This window comes from Euleptes europaea, chromosome 3 (assembly GCF_029931775.1).
Source record: "Euleptes europaea isolate rEulEur1 chromosome 3, rEulEur1.hap1, whole genome shotgun sequence".
NCBI classification, from domain to species: Eukaryota; Metazoa; Chordata; class Lepidosauria; order Squamata; family Sphaerodactylidae; genus Euleptes; species Euleptes europaea.
The window spans coordinates 89,122,879-89,145,166 of NC_079314.1; the positions used below are offsets into that span (position 1 = coordinate 89,122,879).

At 43.8% G+C, this 22,288-nt stretch overlaps 1 protein-coding gene across 1 annotated transcript in view; it reads right to left on the reverse strand.

Moving 5' to 3' along the window:
- L3MBTL2 (L3MBTL histone methyl-lysine binding protein 2) overlaps window positions 1–11,519 on the reverse strand; it is a 31,602-nt gene extending 20,083 nt beyond the window's left edge. Inside the window, exons 1-6 of the mRNA XM_056846202.1 lie at window positions 11,499–11,519; window positions 8,707–8,968; window positions 6,483–6,616; window positions 4,905–5,028; window positions 2,081–2,160; window positions 183–300 (exon numbers count right to left, since the gene is read on the reverse strand). Coding sequence (XP_056702180.1) covers window positions 183–300; window positions 2,081–2,160; window positions 4,905–5,028; window positions 6,483–6,616; window positions 8,707–8,968; window positions 11,499–11,519 — 739 coding nt within the window. The remainder of the gene's footprint in view (window positions 1–182; window positions 301–2,080; window positions 2,161–4,904; window positions 5,029–6,482; window positions 6,617–8,706; window positions 8,969–11,498) is intronic.
- Window positions 11,520–22,288: the final 10,769 nt, after the last annotated feature.

Genomic DNA, 22,288 nt, shown 5'->3' on the forward strand with positions numbered 1-22,288 from the left:
CGCGGGTCGGCTTATACATGAGTATATACGGTACTCGCTGGGGATATTATAATTGTAGTCCCGGCATTGGAAGGGTGTTGGACTAGATGATCCTGGTGGTCCCTTCCAACTCTGAGATTAATAAATAAAAATGGAGAATAAAGATTCCCACAGTCTTTCCTGCTGCCTTCCTGAAGACTCACCTGCAATCTTAACAACAGAAGCAATCCAATATACACGACTAGGAAGCACTGCGTCACTGTTCAGCACTTCCACCTTCATCCCTTTTATCACATCCTCCCATTGTTCATAAAGGGGCACCTGAAAGATTTAGGGAGGATAAGTAAGAGGAGGGATGGAACAGGAAGGGAAAAGGTACAGATGGAACAAATATTGGACAAGTGTGTATGCAGGGTGGTATATCTCAACACAGCAGAGAACTGAAGGATGTGCTCTAATTTTGAATATGCAGTTTGCTTGTTTGTAGAAGAAGAAGAGTTGGTTTTTATATGCCGACTTTCTCTGCCACTTAAGGGAGACTCAAACCGGCTTACAATCACCTTCCCTTCCCCTCCCAACAACAGACACCCTGTGAGGTAAGTGAGGCTAAGAGAGAATGACTTGCCCAAGGTCACCCAGCTGGCTTCCTGTGGAGGAGTGGGGAAACAAATCCAGTTCACCAGATTAGCCTCCGCCGCTCATGTGGAGGAGTGGGGAATCAAGCTTGGTTCTCCAGATCAGACTCCACCACTCCAAACCACAGTTCTTAACCACTACACCATGCTGGTGTACATAGCTTTCATTTTCAAATATAGCATTGATCTTTCTAACTCTCATGACTACAGACACAACTGGGTGGGGGAGAGACCTTGCAAAAAGCTTAGAAATCAGTGGGAGTCCAGGATGGACAGCTCTCACAGCTGAAGACACATACAAATGGAATAATACAGATCAGATTTTAAGGTAACGATCTATGGTTATATCTTATTATTTGCTTCATTTACTGTTTGATAACAGTTTGCTCAAATCTTCAGCTGCTTTTGGAGATACTGACTTTAAAGTGAATGATAACACAATTTATGTTACTGTTTTCCCAGACGTGGGACACTGATATATGAAAGAACCAAATGCTCTGAGGTTATTTAAAAACCAAATATCCTGACAATAGGCAAACAGCTTTCTATAAAAAGAACACTTCTACTCAAAACCAAATGACTTCATGTTTTTAATTAACTCTTCACATTTTAAGCTGGTTGTTGCTAAATTGACTCTGCAAGCTTCTAGTTAACATTTCTCTGTAGGTTTACAGTGTTTACATTACTGTCTGCCATCCAACCACTAAGCAAGCCCATACCCCCTCAGCTTCAACCATTTTCATCATCAAATTCTCACAGTCTATTTATTGGGTCTAATCCACGGAACAGAATGTTCAAAACACACCATTCCCATAGTGGTTACCTAGACAACGCATAGCTGCACTGACTGTGCTTCACATCCTATGGTGCTTTGCTTAGCATAGCCCTGTTTATGCCAATTTTCAGAAACATCTTCAAATTGTTCCTCTCAGCCCCGAAAGGAGCTGGAGGTAGCTTCCCCCCAGAAAAAATGTTTTTTACCTAAAATCTCTTATTTTCCACCTAACACTTCCTCAATAGTTTCTCTTAAGCTAAAAGAATACATTGTAATGTAGACATTTATACCTCACTTCACTCCCCAATAGGGACCCAAAGGAGCTTCCAACATCATTCTCCCCTCTTCTATTTTACCCTCACAACAACCTTGCGAGGCAGGTTAGGCTGAGAGTGAGTGACTGACCCAAGAGCACCCAGTGAGCTTCATAAGGTCTTGCAGAGAAATCCTGGAAAGCTAGGGGTGCCAGGTCCCTCTTCACCACTGGTGGGAGGTTTTTGGGGCGGAGCCTGAGGAGGGTGGGGTTTGGGGAGGGGAGGGACTTCAATGCCATAGAGTCCAATTGCCAAAGCGGCCATTTTCTCCAAGTGAACTGATCTCTATCGCCTGGAGATCAGTTGCAATAGCAGGAGATCTCCAGCTATTACCTTGAGGTTAGTAACCCTATGGAAAGCAAATAAAGAGTGCTCACATGTTTGAAACTGCTGACAGGTGTGGCCTTGCATCCATGTTCCTGCAGGTAATTTCCCCAGTCAAATCCTACAACGAGAGCTAAAAAAGGACATGGGATCATCTCCAGTACTGAAGGCTCAAGGTTAACCAACACATGCATACGATTACTACAGCTAAAATACTCATATTACAACACTGGAAAGATAAAAGCTCACCTCTGGTAAATCAATGAATTGAGGACCTCAGAACTCTGTCAGTATTTGGACACACGGCATATAGATGACAATTGTGTATAGACTTATTTTTAGATATTTGGAAACCTTTTATAGAAAATTATGCATAGATCTGCCACCACTGTTATATTTTTTGTCTCTATGTATATCTTCTCTTTATTTTCTCTTTGACTCTATTTAGTTGCTGGATTTTGAGGGTTTTTCCCTTGTTTTTTTCTGATTTTTTAAAAGAAAGAATTGTTTAAATAACACAGCTGAAAAACAAGTAAATCTTTTATTGGAGGAGCACATGGTAGGAATAGGAGCAATCTTTCGACCTGCACAGGGCTCTTCATCCCATAAAAAGGAGCATCAGATGCTGATTTAAGAGTAGCAGTTCTCTTACAAAGGGATTTTAAAGGGAGATTAGAAAGAGAGACTGGTGGATTTCAACTAACAACTAAGCTCAAGACAATGCATTGAACAGAGACCTGGGATTCCTGTCTTATTACCAATGCTGATTTCTCTATGCCTACAACCCCTTGCATATCACACCTAATCCAATCATGCCTGCTAATGTCATTTCTGCTATTGATATTTAAATGCTGTTGCCATTGGGTGTCTGAATTATCTCTTTGCTGCTTAAGGATAGATGGACTCACACTCTATTTGTATCTGAAGAAGTGAGCTGTGACTCAGGAAAGCTCATACCCTGACAGAAATTTTGTTAGTCTTCAAGGTGTACCGGACTCTTGCTCTTTTCTACTGCTACAACCAGACTAACACAGCTACCCATTGTGGTCTATTGCAAAATAAAAGGGGTTGTCACTTGCAGAAGTAACATATTTATCCATATTTTAAAACCAACATAGCCATAACAGGGGCAATCCCAGAAAGAGTAAAACGAAAACCAGAAGCTTGGTGGAGAGCTCCCATGCCTTGCTACAAATTCTTCCATCCATTAAGCATTACAAACGTACCAACATTAACCTAGTGTTACCTGCTTGACCAGGTCTTCCTAACCAGTTTCAAGCCTTAATAAAAAGGTAAATATGGCTAAGACTTAAACACAGTTATCATAGGTACCCTTTTAACTCTAGATTGCAGTTAAGACTTGGGAGAGGGGGGAAATCTACATTATGCCTCCATCTGCCCCAAGATGTTCACATATAAAAAATATGCTGAATAACAAGGTCAAGATATTGTCGAAGGCTTTCAAGGTCAAGATTACTATAATGGCCAGTTTTTCAAAATTCAGAACTCTAACAGACAATTTAGTGTATCCCCAAAATTATGCACATGATCATACAGAAAGGCCCAAAACAAACAAAGAAAAAATCCCAAACACATAATTTCCCTTATTAAGTATCTGAACCAGGAAGAAGTGCAGCAGCCATAGAAAAGAAAAGAGTTGAATCATATACCCTTTAAACTAAAGCTTACAATTAATTCCAAATGTAAATCATGAACAGAGATAGAACTCCCATTAACCTTCCAGAAATCAGAGTTCTCACATCAGAGAAGGACAACCAGTATCAGGCCACCCAAGTCCAGTCTCCAAGAGCTCTTTTTTTGACCAGGGGCATGGAGTAGGGGTCACTGGGGGTGTGGGGGGGGAGGTAGTTGTGAATTTCCTGCATTGTGCAGGGGGTTGGACTAGATGACCCTGGTGGTCCCTTCCAACTCTATGATTCTATGACCCAGACACAAAACAGAAGACCACCACCAGATGTGCTTGGTTCCAATCTCTGCTACTGTGCAATCCACATCAATACACAGTCCAGTGGAGTTGTGTGTTCTTTCAGAACCCAACCCTACAGTTTTTGACCTGCATATATGTACCTAGAGAACTGAAGAGTTAGAAGGGACCAAGAGAAGACTTCTACCTCAGTATTTCTCAAACTGGGGTCCAAGGACTGCAAGCGTACTCCAAGGGGTCTGTGAGCCCTCTGGAAGAACAAGAGGGCAAACCCCCCCATCACACCTATCAGGCTAATGTTAAAAAGGAGCCCTCCCCTTTCCCTAGGAATAGGGGCAGGGACTCAGTCACTCAGGGGATGAAATCTTGAAGGGCAAAAGTGTGTAGAGTCACCACTACCTACAGGAGAGGATTCTTCACCTGCTGCCATTATGAGAAGATTTATATTAGATGAACATATTCCCTGCAAGGAGATGCTTCCAAATTCAGGCACTGGAAACTTTATCCATTACTTTCAGGAACCCATCTTAAAAAAACAAAAAGAGCTTTAAGCATCTAGGCATGTATAAAAGCCATGAGTTGAGATGCAAATCAGGAGACTATCTTGGTTAATATTAAAACAAATGGAAAACTTCTCCCTACCCTAGCCTTTTTTAAAAAAAAAAAAATAATATCCAGCCTGATAATGAGTCCTAGAGAACTCAAAAGCTTGCACACTACTGTGTGTTGTTTTGTTTGGTCTTAAAAGGTATTATGCAGTTTTGGGATTTTGCTTTGGGTGAATGTGGCTACCTGCAACCTCGGAGTCAATATCAGTTACCCTTTCATTTCTTTTTCCAACTGTTATTTAGACAACAAGACGTTCTGTGCACAATTTGCTGTTTGAAGTAAGTAACAATCTCTCATTTCCTCCACCTGCTGTCCACACTTACCATCCTGGCCAGTTGGAGTTCCATCTGCAAGTTGACCCGTCCCCTGTGTATGAAGGAACGCCCCAATTTTAGCAGACCAGGCTGCCTTGTGCAACACTTTTGCCTTCTTCGTAGGTGGTTTTCCCTGTGAAAGGATTAAAAAAATGCAGATTTTTCAGAACACCAGCTCAGTAAGGGGCAGACAAGCCTTGCTACTTTTCAAGGAAGAAATTTAGAAATTTACAGTGCAATCCTGAGCAGGGATTCTATGACCATTTCTATAGCCACTTAAATCAATGGACTCAGAAGGGTGCAACCCTGCTCAGGACTGCACCACTGACTATCAAACCAAAAGGACACAGTTCCAGAAGAGTAGTCCTTGCTAATCTGTTTGCCACCAATGCAACAGAGTCCTGCAGTACCTTAAATACTAGAAAACATGTTGCAGCACAAGTGTCACATGACTAGAAATTGCTTTGTCAGACGCATGTGATAAGACAGGCCCTTGTCTATGAAAGCTCATAAACTCACAACATAACAGCTTACGTGTTAGCCTTCAAGATACCACAAGACTCTTTCTGCAATCCTATTAAGAAGGCAGGCACACCTGTTACATTTGTAAGATGAAGAGTTAAATGTGTAAGTCATGCCTTGCCATTATCCCTGGGGGTTCAGAGTGAAGTAACATGGTTTTACAGTTAATTAAATGAAAAACAGAATAGTCTATGAAGGTCTAGTAAATCAAGCTCATGTGGAATAAATTCCAAAGGAATTTTGAGGGTAGGGGGAAAATCATGAATTACCTGCATGATTTCTTCACTTTTCTACCCAAGAATCTTTTTTCTTCTCTAACCCATTCTTCTATCCTTAGATTATATGCATCTTCAATATCCTTCTCCTACAACTACTGGGTCTATTGTTTGCTACCATTCATATAAATAGTGCCTACTGAACGATCACACCTCTCTTTCAAATTTAAAGCCAACCACCACTTCTGGATCTACCCTTGCAACTTCTACCATAGATATAAATCAGTGTTCTAAATTATATTAGCTTATACAAGACCTGCTTTATTGTGTGGCTAGTGGGTTCCCTAATTACAACCACTAGCAGGAATTGAACAAACTCTACTCCACACAAGTACGCATTGAAAAGGATACAGAAAAAAAACTACCAGCTTACCACGCTTCAATTCCCTTGCCTACAAATACAAGACAGTGGTTAAAGGACTAGTCCATGTTAAGTGATCTGTAGTATGTTGATGCAGGGACTGTGTAATTACGAGGAGCCCAAGAGTTCTTCAACCTAACCCCATCCTGTGCAAAAAAAGCTGCCAAATGCCTCCAAAATCAGAGATGTCTGATGCGGCCTTTTCAAAGATACCTATTGACTACCATTTTAAGACCCTTCTTACTGGGAGAATGACTTTTCAGATGTCCCTGCCAGACATCCAGTTATCTTTACAGTTACAGAAAGCAGCACCTTCAAGTAATGTCTTCATTTCTTTTTACCCCTATGTTTAAACAAATGGTGGGTGTATTTCCCAACAGCCTCGGCTTTCTCAGATTCTAGATTCCCATTTAAGTGTGGGTTTCTCACCTGCAGCCTAGCCAAGATGCTGGCCTTCTTGGAATTTGAAGAGTAGCTTCTAGAGCAGGAGACGCTGCAGAAACGTTTGGTCTTTGAGAAGAAGGCATCTTTTGTGCCCACAATCCCACACATCTCACAGATAGCTGAGGGAGCATAAATATAACAAGCCTCAGCAGTGGGAAGTGACAGCATTGTCAAGAGCAAGCGCAGAGTTGCAATGTTAAAACAAAGGAAAGTACAAAGCAAATCAGGTGTTATAAAAATGGCGATTAGGAGATTCTTCCTCAAAGCAGTGAAGAAGTGTTTGCATCCTCACAACCTCAGACTGGGGCAATGCCCAACAGCATAAAGCAGCTAGAAAATCAAGGCAAATGGATGGGGATGGTCAAAAGTTTAAGTCTCTGCTGGCTGTCACTATTATCCTGGCATATGAACTTACAGGTTAAAAAGAGAAGAGAGCGAGAGAAGCACCCACAATGCACATTAAGATCCCAGAGTCACACCCAAAGAAGTACAGAGCATCAGTGAAACATAGTTATTGCACTGGTTACCCAAAGCATCAATCAAATCAGACAGAAAGCTGACAGCATTGCGTCAGCAGAAAATTAGCAAAGATAAACACAAAGGCGCATACGAATGAGCATCTCTTAATAGCAATTGCCAGGAGAGAATCAACATATTGTATATACACACTACACGGAAGCTTCCAAAGAGCATTTTTGTACAACAATGCTCCAGGCAGCTTATAATATCTGTAATCTGTTTACCATGTGGACGGTCTTTATTGCATGATGCTAGCTTGTCCCTCGGTTGCAAGGCAGAGTCAGATACATTTATGAAACATTCCCTTTATTCCCCATATACAAGCTACTACCCACCCAATCAGGAAACATTTACCCAATTTTGAGGCAATGAGGACTGCACAATTGCAATCAAGACACTGTATCCAATTTCACTCACATATCACAACTTTTGGAAGACTGCCTTGGAGAGGGAAACAAGGAATGGTTGATGTGAATTTGGACTGATATGCACCACTACATATGTCAAGGCCTCTTTACTGGACTTTAGGTAGCATTTCCGAGGGCACCAGTGCTGCTGTAGCCTTGGCAATGATATGCCCTAGATTCTCGGTCACACTGCAGATAAATCTTCTGGCTCTTAGTCACACCATACATCTCATCCTGCCATAGTGCCAGACTAAAGCAGGAAAATTGGCCAGGATTGTATAAATGTCCCTTGATGAAGTACATGTTGTTTATCCAATATTTGAGTACATAACTTTGCATACTTAGCACCAACTTTGGCTGGAAAGGTATGTGCAGGAGATTTCAAGTACGATTAATTTCATGAGTTTTAGTTAGAAATGGCTTCAATGCATTTGAGAGTTCAGTGGTAGTTTTATAACAGTAAAAATCTGAACTGCAATTCAATTCTAAGTTATTGGATGACAAGAAGTTACAATTTTGTAAAAACCAGCACATCACAATTTGTCTACAAATAAGCTGATTTGTTCAGGGGTGGTTTGCCATGACCTGCCTCCACGTCACAACCCTGGTATTCCTTGGAGGTCTCCCAGCCAAATCCTAGCCAGGACTGACCCTGCTTAGCTTCTGAGATCTGATGAGATCAGGCTAGCCTGGGCTATCCAGGAAAGGGCAACATTTTCTTGCAGATGGTTTAAAATTACCCCTGTGGGGAAAAGGATTCTACAGATCTGAAACAGATCAAGGAATCTGCTGGGGCAGACAGGAAAGTAATTAAGTATCCAAATTCTTTCACATTTGCCTCATACAGGTGTTCTTCTATGCAATACTGTATAGAGGAAGAGTTGGTTTTTATATGCCGACTTTCTCTACCACATAAGGAAGAATCAAACCAACTGACAATCACCTTCCCTTCCCCTCCCCACAACAGACACCCTGTGAGGTAGGTCGGGCTCTAAGAGAGCTCTAAGAGAGTTGTGACTAGCCCAAGTTCACCCAGCTGGCTTCATGTGGAGGAGTGGGGAAATCAAACCCGGTTCTCCAGATTAGAGTTGGGCAGCCTTACCTCCCCAGCCCTCAAGTAAACTGAATCTCCTATTCAAGGCTGACATTTTAGTTTTGGCTCATATCCTCCAAATGCATTAAATCCCATTAAGCAGTTCCTATTTCACTCTAGGCAAAGCAAGACTGCCTTGCTGTCTCTTTCAGCTATAAACTTCCTTCATTGCAGAAGGGCACACCAGTACCTGGCTCAGATCCATTATCATCTGGTAACCGACCAGCAGGTGTTTGGGCTTGCGTTGGGGACGCAGGCAGTTCCCCAGCTTCTCGATCTGCTGTTTCATTCTCACTAGAATCTTCCAGGCAGGAGGTGCTGTCACTGTCCCCACTGCTGCTGTACTGCCGAAAGCTATCATAACCCCCAAAGAGATCCAAGTCATCATCTTCCTCTTCATCCTCATTCATCTGTTCCAAGGGTGAAGCTTTGGATTGGACAGGAACCTCCAACTAGCAGTAAAACAGACAGGAGTTTGAAACATTCATAGGCGGTAAAACAGCATTACAGGAAGTTAAAAGATTCTCAGTTCAAATATCTGTTGCAGACCATTAGCAAAGGAGGGGTTGGCAACTTTATTGATAGTCTGTCACACCTCCCAGTGTGCTTTCCTAAAATTTCAGGGGGTGTAACTGAATGTGCAGAGAAAGGCAGACAGAAGGTAGAGTAGAATTCCAGGAAGTCTGGCTCCATACAGGGCACACAAATTCTTAAGAACTGAGGAGAAGTGAGATGGAAATGAAGTGCTGGGGTTAAAATGGTGGTTTTGGACAAGGGAGATCAAATCTCCCCCCACCCACGGGCTGGACTCGGGCAAATCACATACACAGCCTAGCCTTCTTCACAGAATTGCTGTAAGGATAAAATTATCCCTCAAATTATCATTTTACCCCTACAACCACCTGTGAAATACAACAACACTGAGCGTATATGACTCACCCAAGGCATTTCCATCAGCTTCTAGAGCAAGATAAGGAAAGCTGAGATAAACAATAAATAAGATGAAACTGCACTTCCTTTCTTTCTTTTATTCAGAGCTTTACAATTTTTAATCTTGAAAGCCACCATAATTATTTTTACACTACCACCACAGACAACAGTGAAATACATAGAAATTACAATAAGGATTAATTTACAAACAGAAAAATATACATAAATATGACTGAAAACAAAGCAATACACACATATAATCATACTTAGACTAGAAGAATCCACAATGTTACACAATTACATTGACCTGGCCCTCTTTGCAGAGAAACGCCTATACAAGTATTCTGAAACATCATGCCCTCTTACTTTCCATATTGACCTGTCTGATGAGAAACCCTTCAGCTTTGGAACCCCTAACTGTTACAATTGATTCTTGGCAACATTTAATCACTGCGTATCAGCCCATTTAGATTACCAGCGCAGCCTTAGGACTACCTGTTACTTCACACAAAGGAAGTACTTCCTTACAACAGGGATATCCAACAGGCAGCTCATGCTGTTCCAAGAAGATTGAGGAAAAGATTGTGAAAAGATCTGGTGTGGCATTTCCCCCCAGAAAGGTGTTATTTCATAGGGTTTTTTCCTTGTGCTATTTAGCTGATGGATTTCTTTCTTGTGCTTTTTCTAACTCACAGTCTGTTCCTGAGATAGGAAAAGCTTGCTAACATGACTAAAGGCGGAGTAGCATGGAATACTGTTTATTACTCAGAAGTAGCCCTGATCTCTAATTCATGAAAAGATTGGCAATCCCTGCCCTAGAACATGCATAGTTTGCCCTCATGGTAGTATATTACAAGGGAAAACCAAGACCTAAGCTCTTTCAGGACCATGTTTGATGCTTTTATTGACCTATTTTTACACAGCTAGCCTTTCCTACACTGGAACTGCTGGATGAATGGAAATGTTGAGAGCAATTTTTCAAGACATCCACTGAAGCCTCCATACAACATTCTGTTCACCAATAGCTGCAAAGCAAGAGAAACTGATATTCATGCAGACCGTTAGATCTGAACTGCCCTGATATACTACTGTTACATTGTTTTGATTTGTGAGAAAGAGGGCAGATTTCTTTCCAGAACTTGAATGCATGCATGCATACAGACAAACTGTTATTCTAATCTGTGCTGGTGCTTGTGAATATGAAATTGGGGGTGTGTGCACTGTAAGATCATAGTTGACTTTTGACGACTCCATAGAGTTTTCAAGGCAAGAGACATTCGGAGGTGGTTTGCCATTGCCTACTTCCGTGTCACGACCCTGGAATTTCTTGGAGGTTGCCTACCCAAATACTAACCATGGCCGACCCTGCTTAGCTTCTGAGATCTGACAAGATCAGGCTCTCTCCCAAGCGTGCCTTTTAGTTATAGAGGAGTTCTCATGCGCACAGGATCCTCTACAGAGATAACACGTCAGAAAGCTTCAACTGCATAGACAATGAGGGACCGCGCGAGAGAAGAGGAAACCCAAGACTTTCACACGAACGCTCTACTCAGCACCCCTCCCACCCCCAGCCTAATACACAAAGGAAACACAATCCTCTTGCCCAGGGAAAGGGCAAAGCATTGGAAAACGCGGGCTAACACAGCCAAGGGAATGGCCAGACAAGCAGCCGCGTGAAGCCTGCAGCAGCAAAATAAAACAGGAAACCGTATACTGAATGATTGTCAGATAATTCACAGTGGGTAGCCGTTTTAGTCTGTCTGCAGTAGTAGGAAAGGGCAAGAGTCCAGGAGCACCTTAAAGACTCACAAAAATATTTTCTGGTAGGGTAGGAGCTTTCCTGTGGCTCACGAAAGCTCACACCCTACCAGAAAATATTTTTGTGAGTCTTTAAGGTGCTCCTGGACTCTTGCCCTTTCCTACTACTGAATAATTGTCAGTATGTAAGGCGCCACGAGATCCCTGTTTTATTTTGCAGACAAGGGAAACAACTCTCTTATCCGGTTGCCCGGGTTCATCATACAGAGACCCCACACCCGCCGGGACAGTCACCTCGCCTTTTCCCTGCTCCATGGCTCTCTTCGCCCACGCAGACCCCGAGCGGCACCCCCGGGCTCGCGAGCCAGCTTCCGCGCGCGCTCTCGCCCACCCGCAGGACGCACACGCCGCCAGCAGCCCGTGAGCTGCCCCGCCCCGCAGGCAGCTCCGAAAGCCCATTCGCCCGAGAACGATCCCTCCGCGGCCAATAGGCAAAGAGGGCTGCCGGAAGCACGGCAAGCGCGCGTGGCCCTGTCCCAAGGGCCTTCGGGATTTGTAGTCTTCGCGCTCTGGGGAGGGGACGCTGAGCCCGGGACAACCCGTTTCGGGCCTCTCACCCCGCCCCCACACTGTTTATTTTCTGCTCTTGAAGGGGAAAGGCCCTTCTCTCCCCCCCCGCTAATGTCCGTCGTCCTTGCGCCAATGGAGCCCCTCCCCTCCCCTCTAACCGCCTTCCTGCCCAAATCCGTCAGTCCTACCGTTTGTGTCACCTGGGTATTGAATAAAGTGTCTGAGTCGGATAGCCGGGTCCACCCTGGTCAGCTCCAGGTTGGGAAACTGAAGCGCCCACAAGAAAGGCAAAACGAGATTCGAGGATGGAGCCTGGGGAGGACAGGGACCTCAGCGTCGTACAATGCCAGAGTCCACCCCCAAAGCATCCATTTTCTCCAGGGGAACTAAACTCTGTAGTGTGGAGATGAGCTGCCATTCCGGGGGGTCCCCAGCTCCCACCTGGAGGCTGGCATCCCTACCTCGGAGGGAATGGTGCGTAGGCTTTTGTGGTTGCATTTTGCTTCGGATCACGGAGCCTATCTGCAACTTCTGCCGGCTGGCCCGGCCACCCTCCTACTTCATGAGACTCTGCCTGGAAAAAAAGGGAGGGCCGCAGTTTTGCACATAACAAACCAACGGCCTCACTCCTCCGTGAGGCCGCGCAGGCCCGCACCCAGCCGCCTTTGCCTGGGTGAGGGCGGGGGGAGGCTCAGCAAGGCTAGTCTGATCTGGTGCACCTTTACTGGGAAGGGCAGCCATGAAGGAGCCAAAAATATATTTTGCAGTGTAAGGATGTGTCACTGGCCACCAAGGCTAGATTAATTCATGCCATCGTATTCCCTATTACTATGTATGGGTGTGAAAGCTGGACAGTGAAGAAAGCTGATAGGAAGAAAGTAGACTCCTTTGAAATGTGGTGTTGGAGGAGAGGGTTACGGATTCCGTGGACTGCCAAAAAAACCAAATCAGTGGGTTATAGAGCAAATCAAGCCTGAACTGACCCTAGAAGCTAAAACGACTCAACTGAGGCTGTCGTATTTTGGTCACGTCACGAGACGACAAGAGTCACTGGAAAAGACAGTCGTGCTAGGAAAAGTTGAGGGCAGCAGGAAAAGAGGAAGACCCAACAAGAGATGGATGGACTCAAGAAAGGAAGCCACAGCCTTCAATTTGCAAGATCTGAACAAGGCTGTCAAAGATAGGACATTTTGAAGGACTTTCATTCATAGGGTCGCCATGAGCCGGAAGCGACTTGACAGCACTTAACACACACACACACACACAAGCTACCTGGAATTTAGTAGGGTTTGCACAAGGATACAGGCACAGTTTAGCCCCCATTGCCACGCCCATACTCCGTCTGGACTGAAGCAGAAAGAATACTCTCCCCGCAAAGTTACAGTCTAAATAATCATATACAACAGGGCGAACGGTAGGAACGGTAAGGACGAACTAGGAAGGGAGAGATGATCAGATGACCTTTTCTCTCAGTGGCTGAGGCATGTGAAAACAAGATAGGGCTCGAAATGCTTCGTAAAGACTGGGGGTGGGTTTTGTAGAATGTACCTCATTGCTCGGGAGAGATTTGTACAAGATGCCAGCTACTAAAGTGAATGGGAAAAAAATCCATTACAAAAAAGTAGCACAGAAATATTGGAGTCAGTCAAGAGGAAAAATAAAGAGAAATTAAAGCAGCCGAGTGAAATTTCACTGACCTGGATGGCCCAGGCTTATCAGATCTCAAAAGCTAACCAGGGTCAGCCCTGCTTAGTGAATGGATGGGAGACCACGAAGGAATGCTAGGGTTGTGCAGAAGGCGGCAATGGCAAACAACCTCTGTTAATCTCCCTGCAGGGTTGCCATAAGTCACTGTGGTTTACATATACAGTGAAATTTTAAGGGTGGGGTTTGAGGAGGGGAAGAACCTCAGAGAGGTATAATTAGGGTTGCCAACCTCCAGTTGGTGGCTGGAGATCTCCTGCTATTACAACTGATCTCCAGCCGATAGAGATCAGTTCACCTGGAGAAAATGGCCGCTTTGGCCATTGGACTGTATGGTCTTGAAGCCCCTCACCTCCCCAAACCTTGTTCTCTTCAGTCTCTACCTCAAAAACCTCCTGCTGGTGGCGAAGAGGGTCCTGCCAACCCTAGGTATAATGCCGTAGACTCTGCCCTCCAAAGCCCCCATCCCCTCCAGGGGAACTAGGGTTGCCAACTTCCAGGTGGGACCTGAAGACCTCCCAGAATTACAACTGAACTCCAGACCACAGAGATCTGTCCCACTGGAGAAAATGGCTGCTTTGGAGGGTCTATATAGCATTATGTTAGGCTGAGGCCTCTTCCCTCCCCAAACCCCTTCCCTCCTCAGACTCCAACACAAAATCTCCAGGAATTTCTGAAGCTGGCAACCCTAGTCAGGCCTGGCCCCAAGGTTCCCTCCCTCAAAGGCCAAAATAAAGGATTCTGAGGTGAGAAAATAACAAATACAGTTGCCTTGGATTTAGTATTTTTCAAACTTTTTGAGCTCAGTCATAGAGCATTAAATCCTAGAAGGGATAGTGGAAGTCTTAGTTTAAACCACTGGCACAGATAGCCCCAGGCTAGCCTGATCTCAGAAGCTAAAGAGGGTCAGCTCTGGTTAGTATTTGGATGGGCAACCTCTAATGAATACCATGGCAATGAAAAAACACCTCTGAATGTCTCTTGCCTTAAAAACCCTATGGGGTCGCCCCTAGTCAGCTGTGACTTGATGGCTCACAAAAAAAGTTTAACCCCCTGTTCACTGCAGGAATATGCAACTACAGCATCCCTGACCAGCCTAGGGAATATACATGTGCAGCCCATCTGCTCATAATAGTATATTCTTCCTAGTGGATTGGAACAATCAAATGGCCCAATGGTGACTGCGCAAGAGAAACCATAATAAAGAAAATGCTCTTCCCCCATATGAGCAGACTTCCCACCCAGAAATCATTAGCAACTCTTATTTTCTGATTTCTCTGGAAGTGTGTTGTATAGGGTGCCACTGCCTGGAGGGGGGGAAATGTCCTGACCCTTTAATAGAAACGTAACGAGCTGTTATTTACCAGGTGATGTTATTTACTTCCATGCTATGAAAAGCTTCAGCTGCCCATTTCCACACATTCTTTGTTAAAGGGACAGGACATTTTTCTCCAGGCCTGTTGGCAATTCTAGAAAAGCCTGATCTGGAAGCTAGAGTGGGTATGTGCTCAGACCCAGCAAAAGTGCAATCAATTGCACTGACACATCTGTGCGAGAAGGACTGAACCCAGATCCCTGGCCACCCTTTCCCCAGACCAATTATGAGCGTTCTTGATGACAATCCAACTAGTGCTGTCAGCACACAGCTCTGCCTCCTGGATTCCACTGCTCAGCCCTGGAATTTTTTTGCACTGCACCTTTTTGGCACCAGTTCCTTGCTGTTGGATCAGGATGATGATGTTTCTTAAGGTTTTGGTTGTCTTCAGAGTTGTATGTTTTACACATGTGTTTTTTCTTAACAAACACTCTGGCATAAGTCCCACTGAGTTTGTTGGGAAAAATATTTACGCCCAGGAAACTGCACATTGAATAGCTGCCTCACTCACTTCAAAATTTAATCTTAATTTTCATACTTTTCTCTACTCCCCCCCCCCGACCCCCTAACTAAATTAACATGTTTGGAAATCTGAATCATAATGACTAAACAACAGTAACTCTACCACTATGAGCTGTTGGATGAGCTTTCTGTAATCAAGAGGAAGATGTGGAGTTAACGTTTAACTGCACATCTGCCTCTGTGGATTATGGGGTGTGCCACTCTTCTATCCTTGATTCTTCGACAGTTCTCAGTGTGGTATCCACCAACACCCACATATGCGAGCCCAAGAAACCAGAAAGTGTATGGATGTGAAATTTCATGGTTTTAATGAGTTGTTATTTACGAGGTGATGTATTGTACCTCCATGCCATAAAAAGCTTCAGCTGCCCATTTCCAAACATTCGCAGTCCATTCTTGAGGGGGAGGGCCGAGCCGATGGCTGGAGGCGGTGCAGCTGCGCTGCCTCCAAAGGAGGATTCCCCCCCCCCACAGAAGCTGGCACTTTTCCCTTACCTACGAGCCCCGTGGAACTGCTCCATATGGTTCCATGGGGCTGCACCACCTAAAAAGGTGGTGTAACACCAGGTAAGGGCAAAGAGGGCGTTCCCGGCCTGAAGGGGGGTTAGGAAGCCACCTAAAGGTGGCTCGGTCCCTGGGAACACCCCCTGGGACGATGCCGGTGGGAGGCCAAGTTGGTGTCCCAGGGCTGCGCTGCCGTGGTAGTGCAGGGAGGCTGGCATGAGTGGCCCAATGCCAGCACAGCTGCCAGTTTTGCCAGTGCAAGTGGCACAGGCATCAGCACAGCCACTTGCACACCTCCTAACAACTTTTGGCCCTGAAGCTCAAGGATGGGCTGTAAACCTCTGTTAAAGGGACAGGACATTTTTATCCAGGCCTGTTGGCAACCCCACTTCTGCCTCAAGAAAGTAATATTTAACTGGGAAAGTTATTGGTATAACAAGGATCCCCCCCCCATATAGAAGACCCTCACCTTTCACAGGCTATCTGTTCCCAGGGTCACTGCAAATGATGATGTCTGTTAATATTGGAAGGCAGAGTCCTGCTGCCTTCCAGTAGCAAAACAACCAAATTTTCCTCAAAATTTAACAATGTAATGAGTATGATGGTAGCATGGTAGGAGTAAAACTAGGCTGGAGACTGTATCATAGGATCATAGTGCAAATAAGTGAAATTATAGATCTGAAAATGGTGAGGATCTACTATATGCAAGTATGAAGGAAGCAAACTTTGTGCATGTTGAAAGAAGGCTATTTCTCTTCAGGTGTCCTATTTTGTAGTTAATTTTTGGAAAAAATATATTGTTCTTTAAAACTTAAGCATAGTTGCTAGGAAGCACTGGTCCTGATGGCATTATTAGCAGTTAGACATATAAATAGTGCCAAGTCTCAAGTACTGCTAAGACAGATTTCTTCCATCTCCGCCGAACTTGTTAACTTGTGCCCTATCTGTCCCACTCTGACTTAGGCACATTAATCCATGCAACGGTCACCTCCAGATTAGATTACTGCAACTCACTCTTTGCAGGGCTGCCCTTGAAGTTGCTCCAGAAGCTGTAACTAGTCCAGAATGCAGCTGCTGAGAACACATATACAACCAGTGCTCTGTCAGCTGCACTGGCTCAAGTTCAGGTCGCTGGTACTTAACTTTTAAAGGCCTAAATAGTCTGGGACCCTCGTATTTGCAGGACTGCCTCTCCCGATACACCCCTCAGAGCTTTACGCTCTTGGACAGACAACCGTTTGGTGATCCCTGGCCCAAAGCTGATCTGGCTGTTCTCAACCAGGGCCAGAGTTTTTCAGCAGTGGCCCCTACCTCGGGGAACTCTCTATCCAACGAGACCAGAGCCCTCAAAGACTTTGTTCAGTTTCGAAGGAATTGCAAGACAGGGATGAAGATGGCTGTAAAGAAGAGACACATCCAACCCTACAGATCAGTTTCTAGTGCAAAAATGTTGTGAGAAGGAAGACTTCCTATGAATATATGACCTGCTTATCTGAGAGAATTCCGCCCCCATTTTGAACCTGTGTGTCATTTCAGGTCTTCCCAGAGTCTCCTTCTGTCAGAACTAGTGAATTGGTCCCCACTTTAAAGGAGCAGCCCCAATTCTTTGGAGCTGCCTGCTAACAAAATGAGAAGGGCTCCTACTTTGGCCTAATTTTGCAGCCCAAGTCTTCCTTGTTTAGACAAGCAGTTGACAGATGAGCTATGAATATCTGTGTTGGTGGAGGAAAATGTGGGTTTAGTGCAGATATTAGCTGTGTGAAGTCAATCTGTCTTTTATTTTATTTTGCCTGCCACTTTTGGTTGATTTTTAAGTTACCTTGAGTCACTACATATAGCAAGAAAGAAAGGTGGGATAAAAATGTCTTAATATTTAACCAGTAGGTGAATTCAGAGTTGCTCAACATAGCACTCACTTCAGCAGAGTATCCAGTATGGCCTGTAATTCACAAAAACATGAGAGGGAGAAGGGTCTTGATGTCCAATCAAGGATGGCTTGCTGGGCAAAGCGGAGTAGGAGTTGTGTAATTCCTGCCCTTCCCAAATAGCACTGGAACAGGCAGAGAGGGCAATCCTTTCTTTTTTTGCTGTTATCAATTTCTCTTTAGGAGTCTGGAGACAAGAAAGCAGAGCATGGCAAGGTGTGCAGCCCATTGAACACATTAAGCTACCTTATACTGAATCAGACCCTTTGTCCATCAAAGTCAGTATTGTCTACTCTGATCGGCAGCAGCTCTCCAGGGTCTCAGGTAAAGGTCTTTCACATCACCTACTTGCCTAGTCCCTTGAACTGGAGATTCCAGGGATTGAACCTGGGACTTTCTGCATGCCAAGCAGATGCTGCACCACTGAGCCACATCCCCTCCCCTATTAAAACTATATATTGATAGAACAGCTCATTTGCAAAGGTTTGGCTGATGGAGGGGAGAAAGGGGCTGGCCGCACCATTCTCAGCACTGCCCCAAGACAAATTGGCTTTCCCTGCTTTTGAGGGAAAGGAAGTTGAAGTCAGAAGCGAAGGAAAGTCTCTCTTCACTTTCTCTGTATGTAGTCTTTTTTTCTTAGTAACGTACCTACATTAAATACTGCTTAATAAGCCACAAACCTTAGAAGATGGATATAGTCTAGATCCAGACAATTAGTTTGTCTTGCATTGAGAAGTAGAAATGCAATCGAGATATATTGCAGTGGTTCTTTAAGCCTCACTGGAAACTCTTGTGGATAAAAGGAAACATCAGATTTATCACCAAACTCTATATATGTTCACCTCTGGCAAATCTCACTGATTTAAAGGTGGTCAAATGTGGACAGAAGCACAGCTGAAGGGATACCAAACAGCTGCCTCATTAAAGCCACTGTGAATGACGTGGCAGTTAAATTCCCACTCAACAAGCCAGCAGGGGAGGTTATGGATTTTCTTCAAGACTGGGGACACAGGAGAAGGGAAAGGCTGGTTCTGTGGAAGTTGTTCCTGGACCCCCATCAATAGAAACAATGGGAAGCAAGGGTAGGGAAAATAAAAGTGATCTATCTACCTGGGGGCTGCTTTGAATGTGAAGTCTATTTCAAAGTTGTTACTTGAAAATCTTGGAGGTGACAATTTGCATGGTGAAGTTTGTTTCATTGTATCATCTCCAACTGGACTGTGGAGGAAAGAGATGATACAGTGGTGGCCTGATCAGGAGGTGGAAAGCACACTCTGCCCAAGATTACATTGGCTCTGATTTTTGGAAAAAGCAGGAGAATCTGCATGTACCCACTATTTCCCTCCTTTATACTTTGTACACAGGTACAAATTCCTCTTGCTGCTGAATATAGCTTTTATCTTTACCTCAAGTATCTTTTTGTGGAGGGGGAATTTGGGGTTTGCTTTTATTTTGGTTTTAATTGAAAACATTTAACTATTATTGTAAGCCAACTTGAACCACAAGGGAAAATGGGATATAAAAGTGTTAATAAGTAACTACAGTACTTTCTGAAATGCAAGACTAATTTTTGTCACAGGTATGCCATAAAAAAGAAAAAGAGAGTGTCACTGTACGTTGGATACAAGTGACACATGTAAAATAATTTTGTGTATGTATAACATTTTAAGGGCTTGACCATCTTACATTCAGGGTCTTGTTCCTTTTGAGTAAATACGGTATCTTCTCTACTTCTAGTTCAAACAAGCATGTATACTGCAGGAATACACCATGTTAGTACATAGTGCCATCATTACAAAATGGACACTTATGGTGCCTTTGAGCATTGCTAGAACATATATAGGAGCTCATGGAGTAGATTCAGTTTTCACAATGTGAGAAACAGTTAAATTTGCTGCAAGCTACAATTGCTTTGCAGCAGTCTGTTTCTACTGTTTTCTTCATCTTCTCCCCAACTGCTACCTAAAAATTTCCTCTGTAGAGTGGGGATAGTGGCTAGGGGTACAACATCAGCACACAGTGGGCCCTTCTATTTGCCTACAAAGACCCACAGCACAGATCAAATGGGGGAGGAGAAAGCTTACAGTGGCCAGAGGTGTGTCTACATCTGCCATGGATCCACTCTGTTCCTGTACCTTAAATATTCATGTTAAATAAAGCAAGCTCCTTGCTGCTAGTCTTTCTTCTCTCTCAGGAAATGGTAGTCTTCACCCTTGCTCCCAGGGCTGGATTCAGACATAAGGTATAGTATTCTTAAAAACTGGCAGGTATTCCCCAGAAGTTAATACACCGATCTTGATGCTACTGGACATATGGAAGGAATCCATCACCACAGCTTTCCTGTCTCCCTGCCTGAGTTGTTTGCTGTTATTAAATTTTAACTTGTGTGTTCCTTAATGCAAGAACAAGTACTGCTGTTGCCCAGTAAAACATCACTGCAATCTTAAGCAACAACTTGTGTTTTCAGCTTCTTAGTACACATCAGGAATCTATTGTCTAGAATAAATGTTTTGTTGGAGTGGAGTGGGGAGTGAATGGTATCAAAAAAAGCTTTGGCCATTCTTTTGATGCATTTTCCATTTAACTAGCCACCCATAGTTCTGGTACATGGTCTACAATGTATGGTCTTGGAGGGTAGCTGATTTTATAGGGCCACAACTCACTAAGTTCTAATCAATCTCACCTCTCGATTAGAAGGGTCTTTGCACTGTTGGGTTTGACACATTCTAGACAGGCCAGCTGAACAGCAGTAGGAAGACTCCTAGAAAGACTAAGAGCTGCTCATACAAAAAGACTAGTGTGACAAATTCAAGAACTGCCATTGCTGATTGTTGATAGATGCACAGTGGCTTCTCTTTTTCTATGCTGAAATACTTGGCACTGGAGCAGAAGAGTGCCAACCATCTGAGTTTTATACCAGAATAATAAATTAGGACTACACCTCCTTGGGGACACTAAACCAATTAGAATTCCTAGGGATGAGCTATTGGCTTTTGGAAACCAATTAGTGCATCTTCTGGCTAGTGCTTTCAGGTGGTCTGGAAGCCTGGTAATTATGAGCAACAGCAGCTCAGTGAACCCCCCCCCCATTCCTAGAAAACAGAGGGATCTCCATTCAGAGAAAAAGACACCCGCTTTCTCTTTCTGCACCACCACAATCTATCCAAAGAAATGCTAATGTGTAGAAGTAGGTATATGGCTTTCCTTCGTAGCTAAGATCAGAGGGACTTTATCTATATTCACACAAGCATAATGCAAGACAGTTAGCATTTTTGCTCCCTGAAAGGGGATCACATACTCATCCTGCATGAACTAAGGCACTTTACGTGAGGCTCTGGAATAGTGTTTATAATCAACTGACATTATGAAAGCTAGTCCCGTAGAACATCTTGGGATTTTAAGGGCTACAATTTCATCTTATGCATTTACAAGGTGCAAGAAAATATGCACCAGATTGCCAATTTAATCCCACAATTATTTTTTAAATCCCAGTTTGTTCATGGAATGTACCCTTATTTTTCCATAGAAGATAAAGTATTGCACGTTTATTATGGAAGGATACACCACATGTAACCCTGCCATAGTGCCAATCTTTCCCCCCCAGACTGCTGAAACAGGACAGCGGTTTTTGAAGTTCCATGGGCAGTATTTACTCAAATGCAAGACTAGTGTCCCCCCCCCATAAAAAGAGGGGTCATTTTACATTCACATACAAGTTAGTTATGTCCAGAAATATGTTTGAATGTTTATATTTTTAAAGGGGGGGGGTCATCTTACAGTCAGAGTAGTCTTTTTGAGTAAACAGGGTTGTAAAACACAATGGGGTGGATCCACCCAGGTTTCCTACTCATGCTTCTATCCTGTAAGGCTTTTGCATGTGTAGGTCCCATGATAGCCAGCATGGCCTTTTTTGGTGGTCAAAAGGGACTCCTTTACACTAGTAGAAACACTGGTTGCATCCAACCCAAGAAATTGTATGGAATATTAAATTGAAATCCCTGGCAACACTTTAAGTGAATTTTGCATTTGTAAGCTAGTGTAAGAATGATGTTAAGTTTCTCTTTCAGAATGCACAGATGCGTGAGAATCAGTAAGTTTGAAATTTTCAGCCATGTTGGTTAGCAGTGTTTATAAAAGACCTTAGATATTGAATGCATGTGAAGCTAAAGCTCCTGGCACCACTGAACAGGCTATTTCTGCTGCTGTATTTTCTAGGAACATCTTCAAATGAATGTTCTTGAAGGGTATGAGATAATTATGCTTTAATAGGGCATTCACCTATCTCATGCTATAGTACTTTAATGAAAAAGCCAACTTCCATCTCCCTAATATATAACAAAAACCTACTAGTGCTGGAGTCCAGAGTATAGAGGCACAGAGAAGCCTAACTCTGAAACTGATATCAATCCAGAAAGGGAAAGAATCTTGCAGACTCCTTATTCTTGGTAGCTGATGTAGGCATCCAGCACACAAGATTTCTCAGG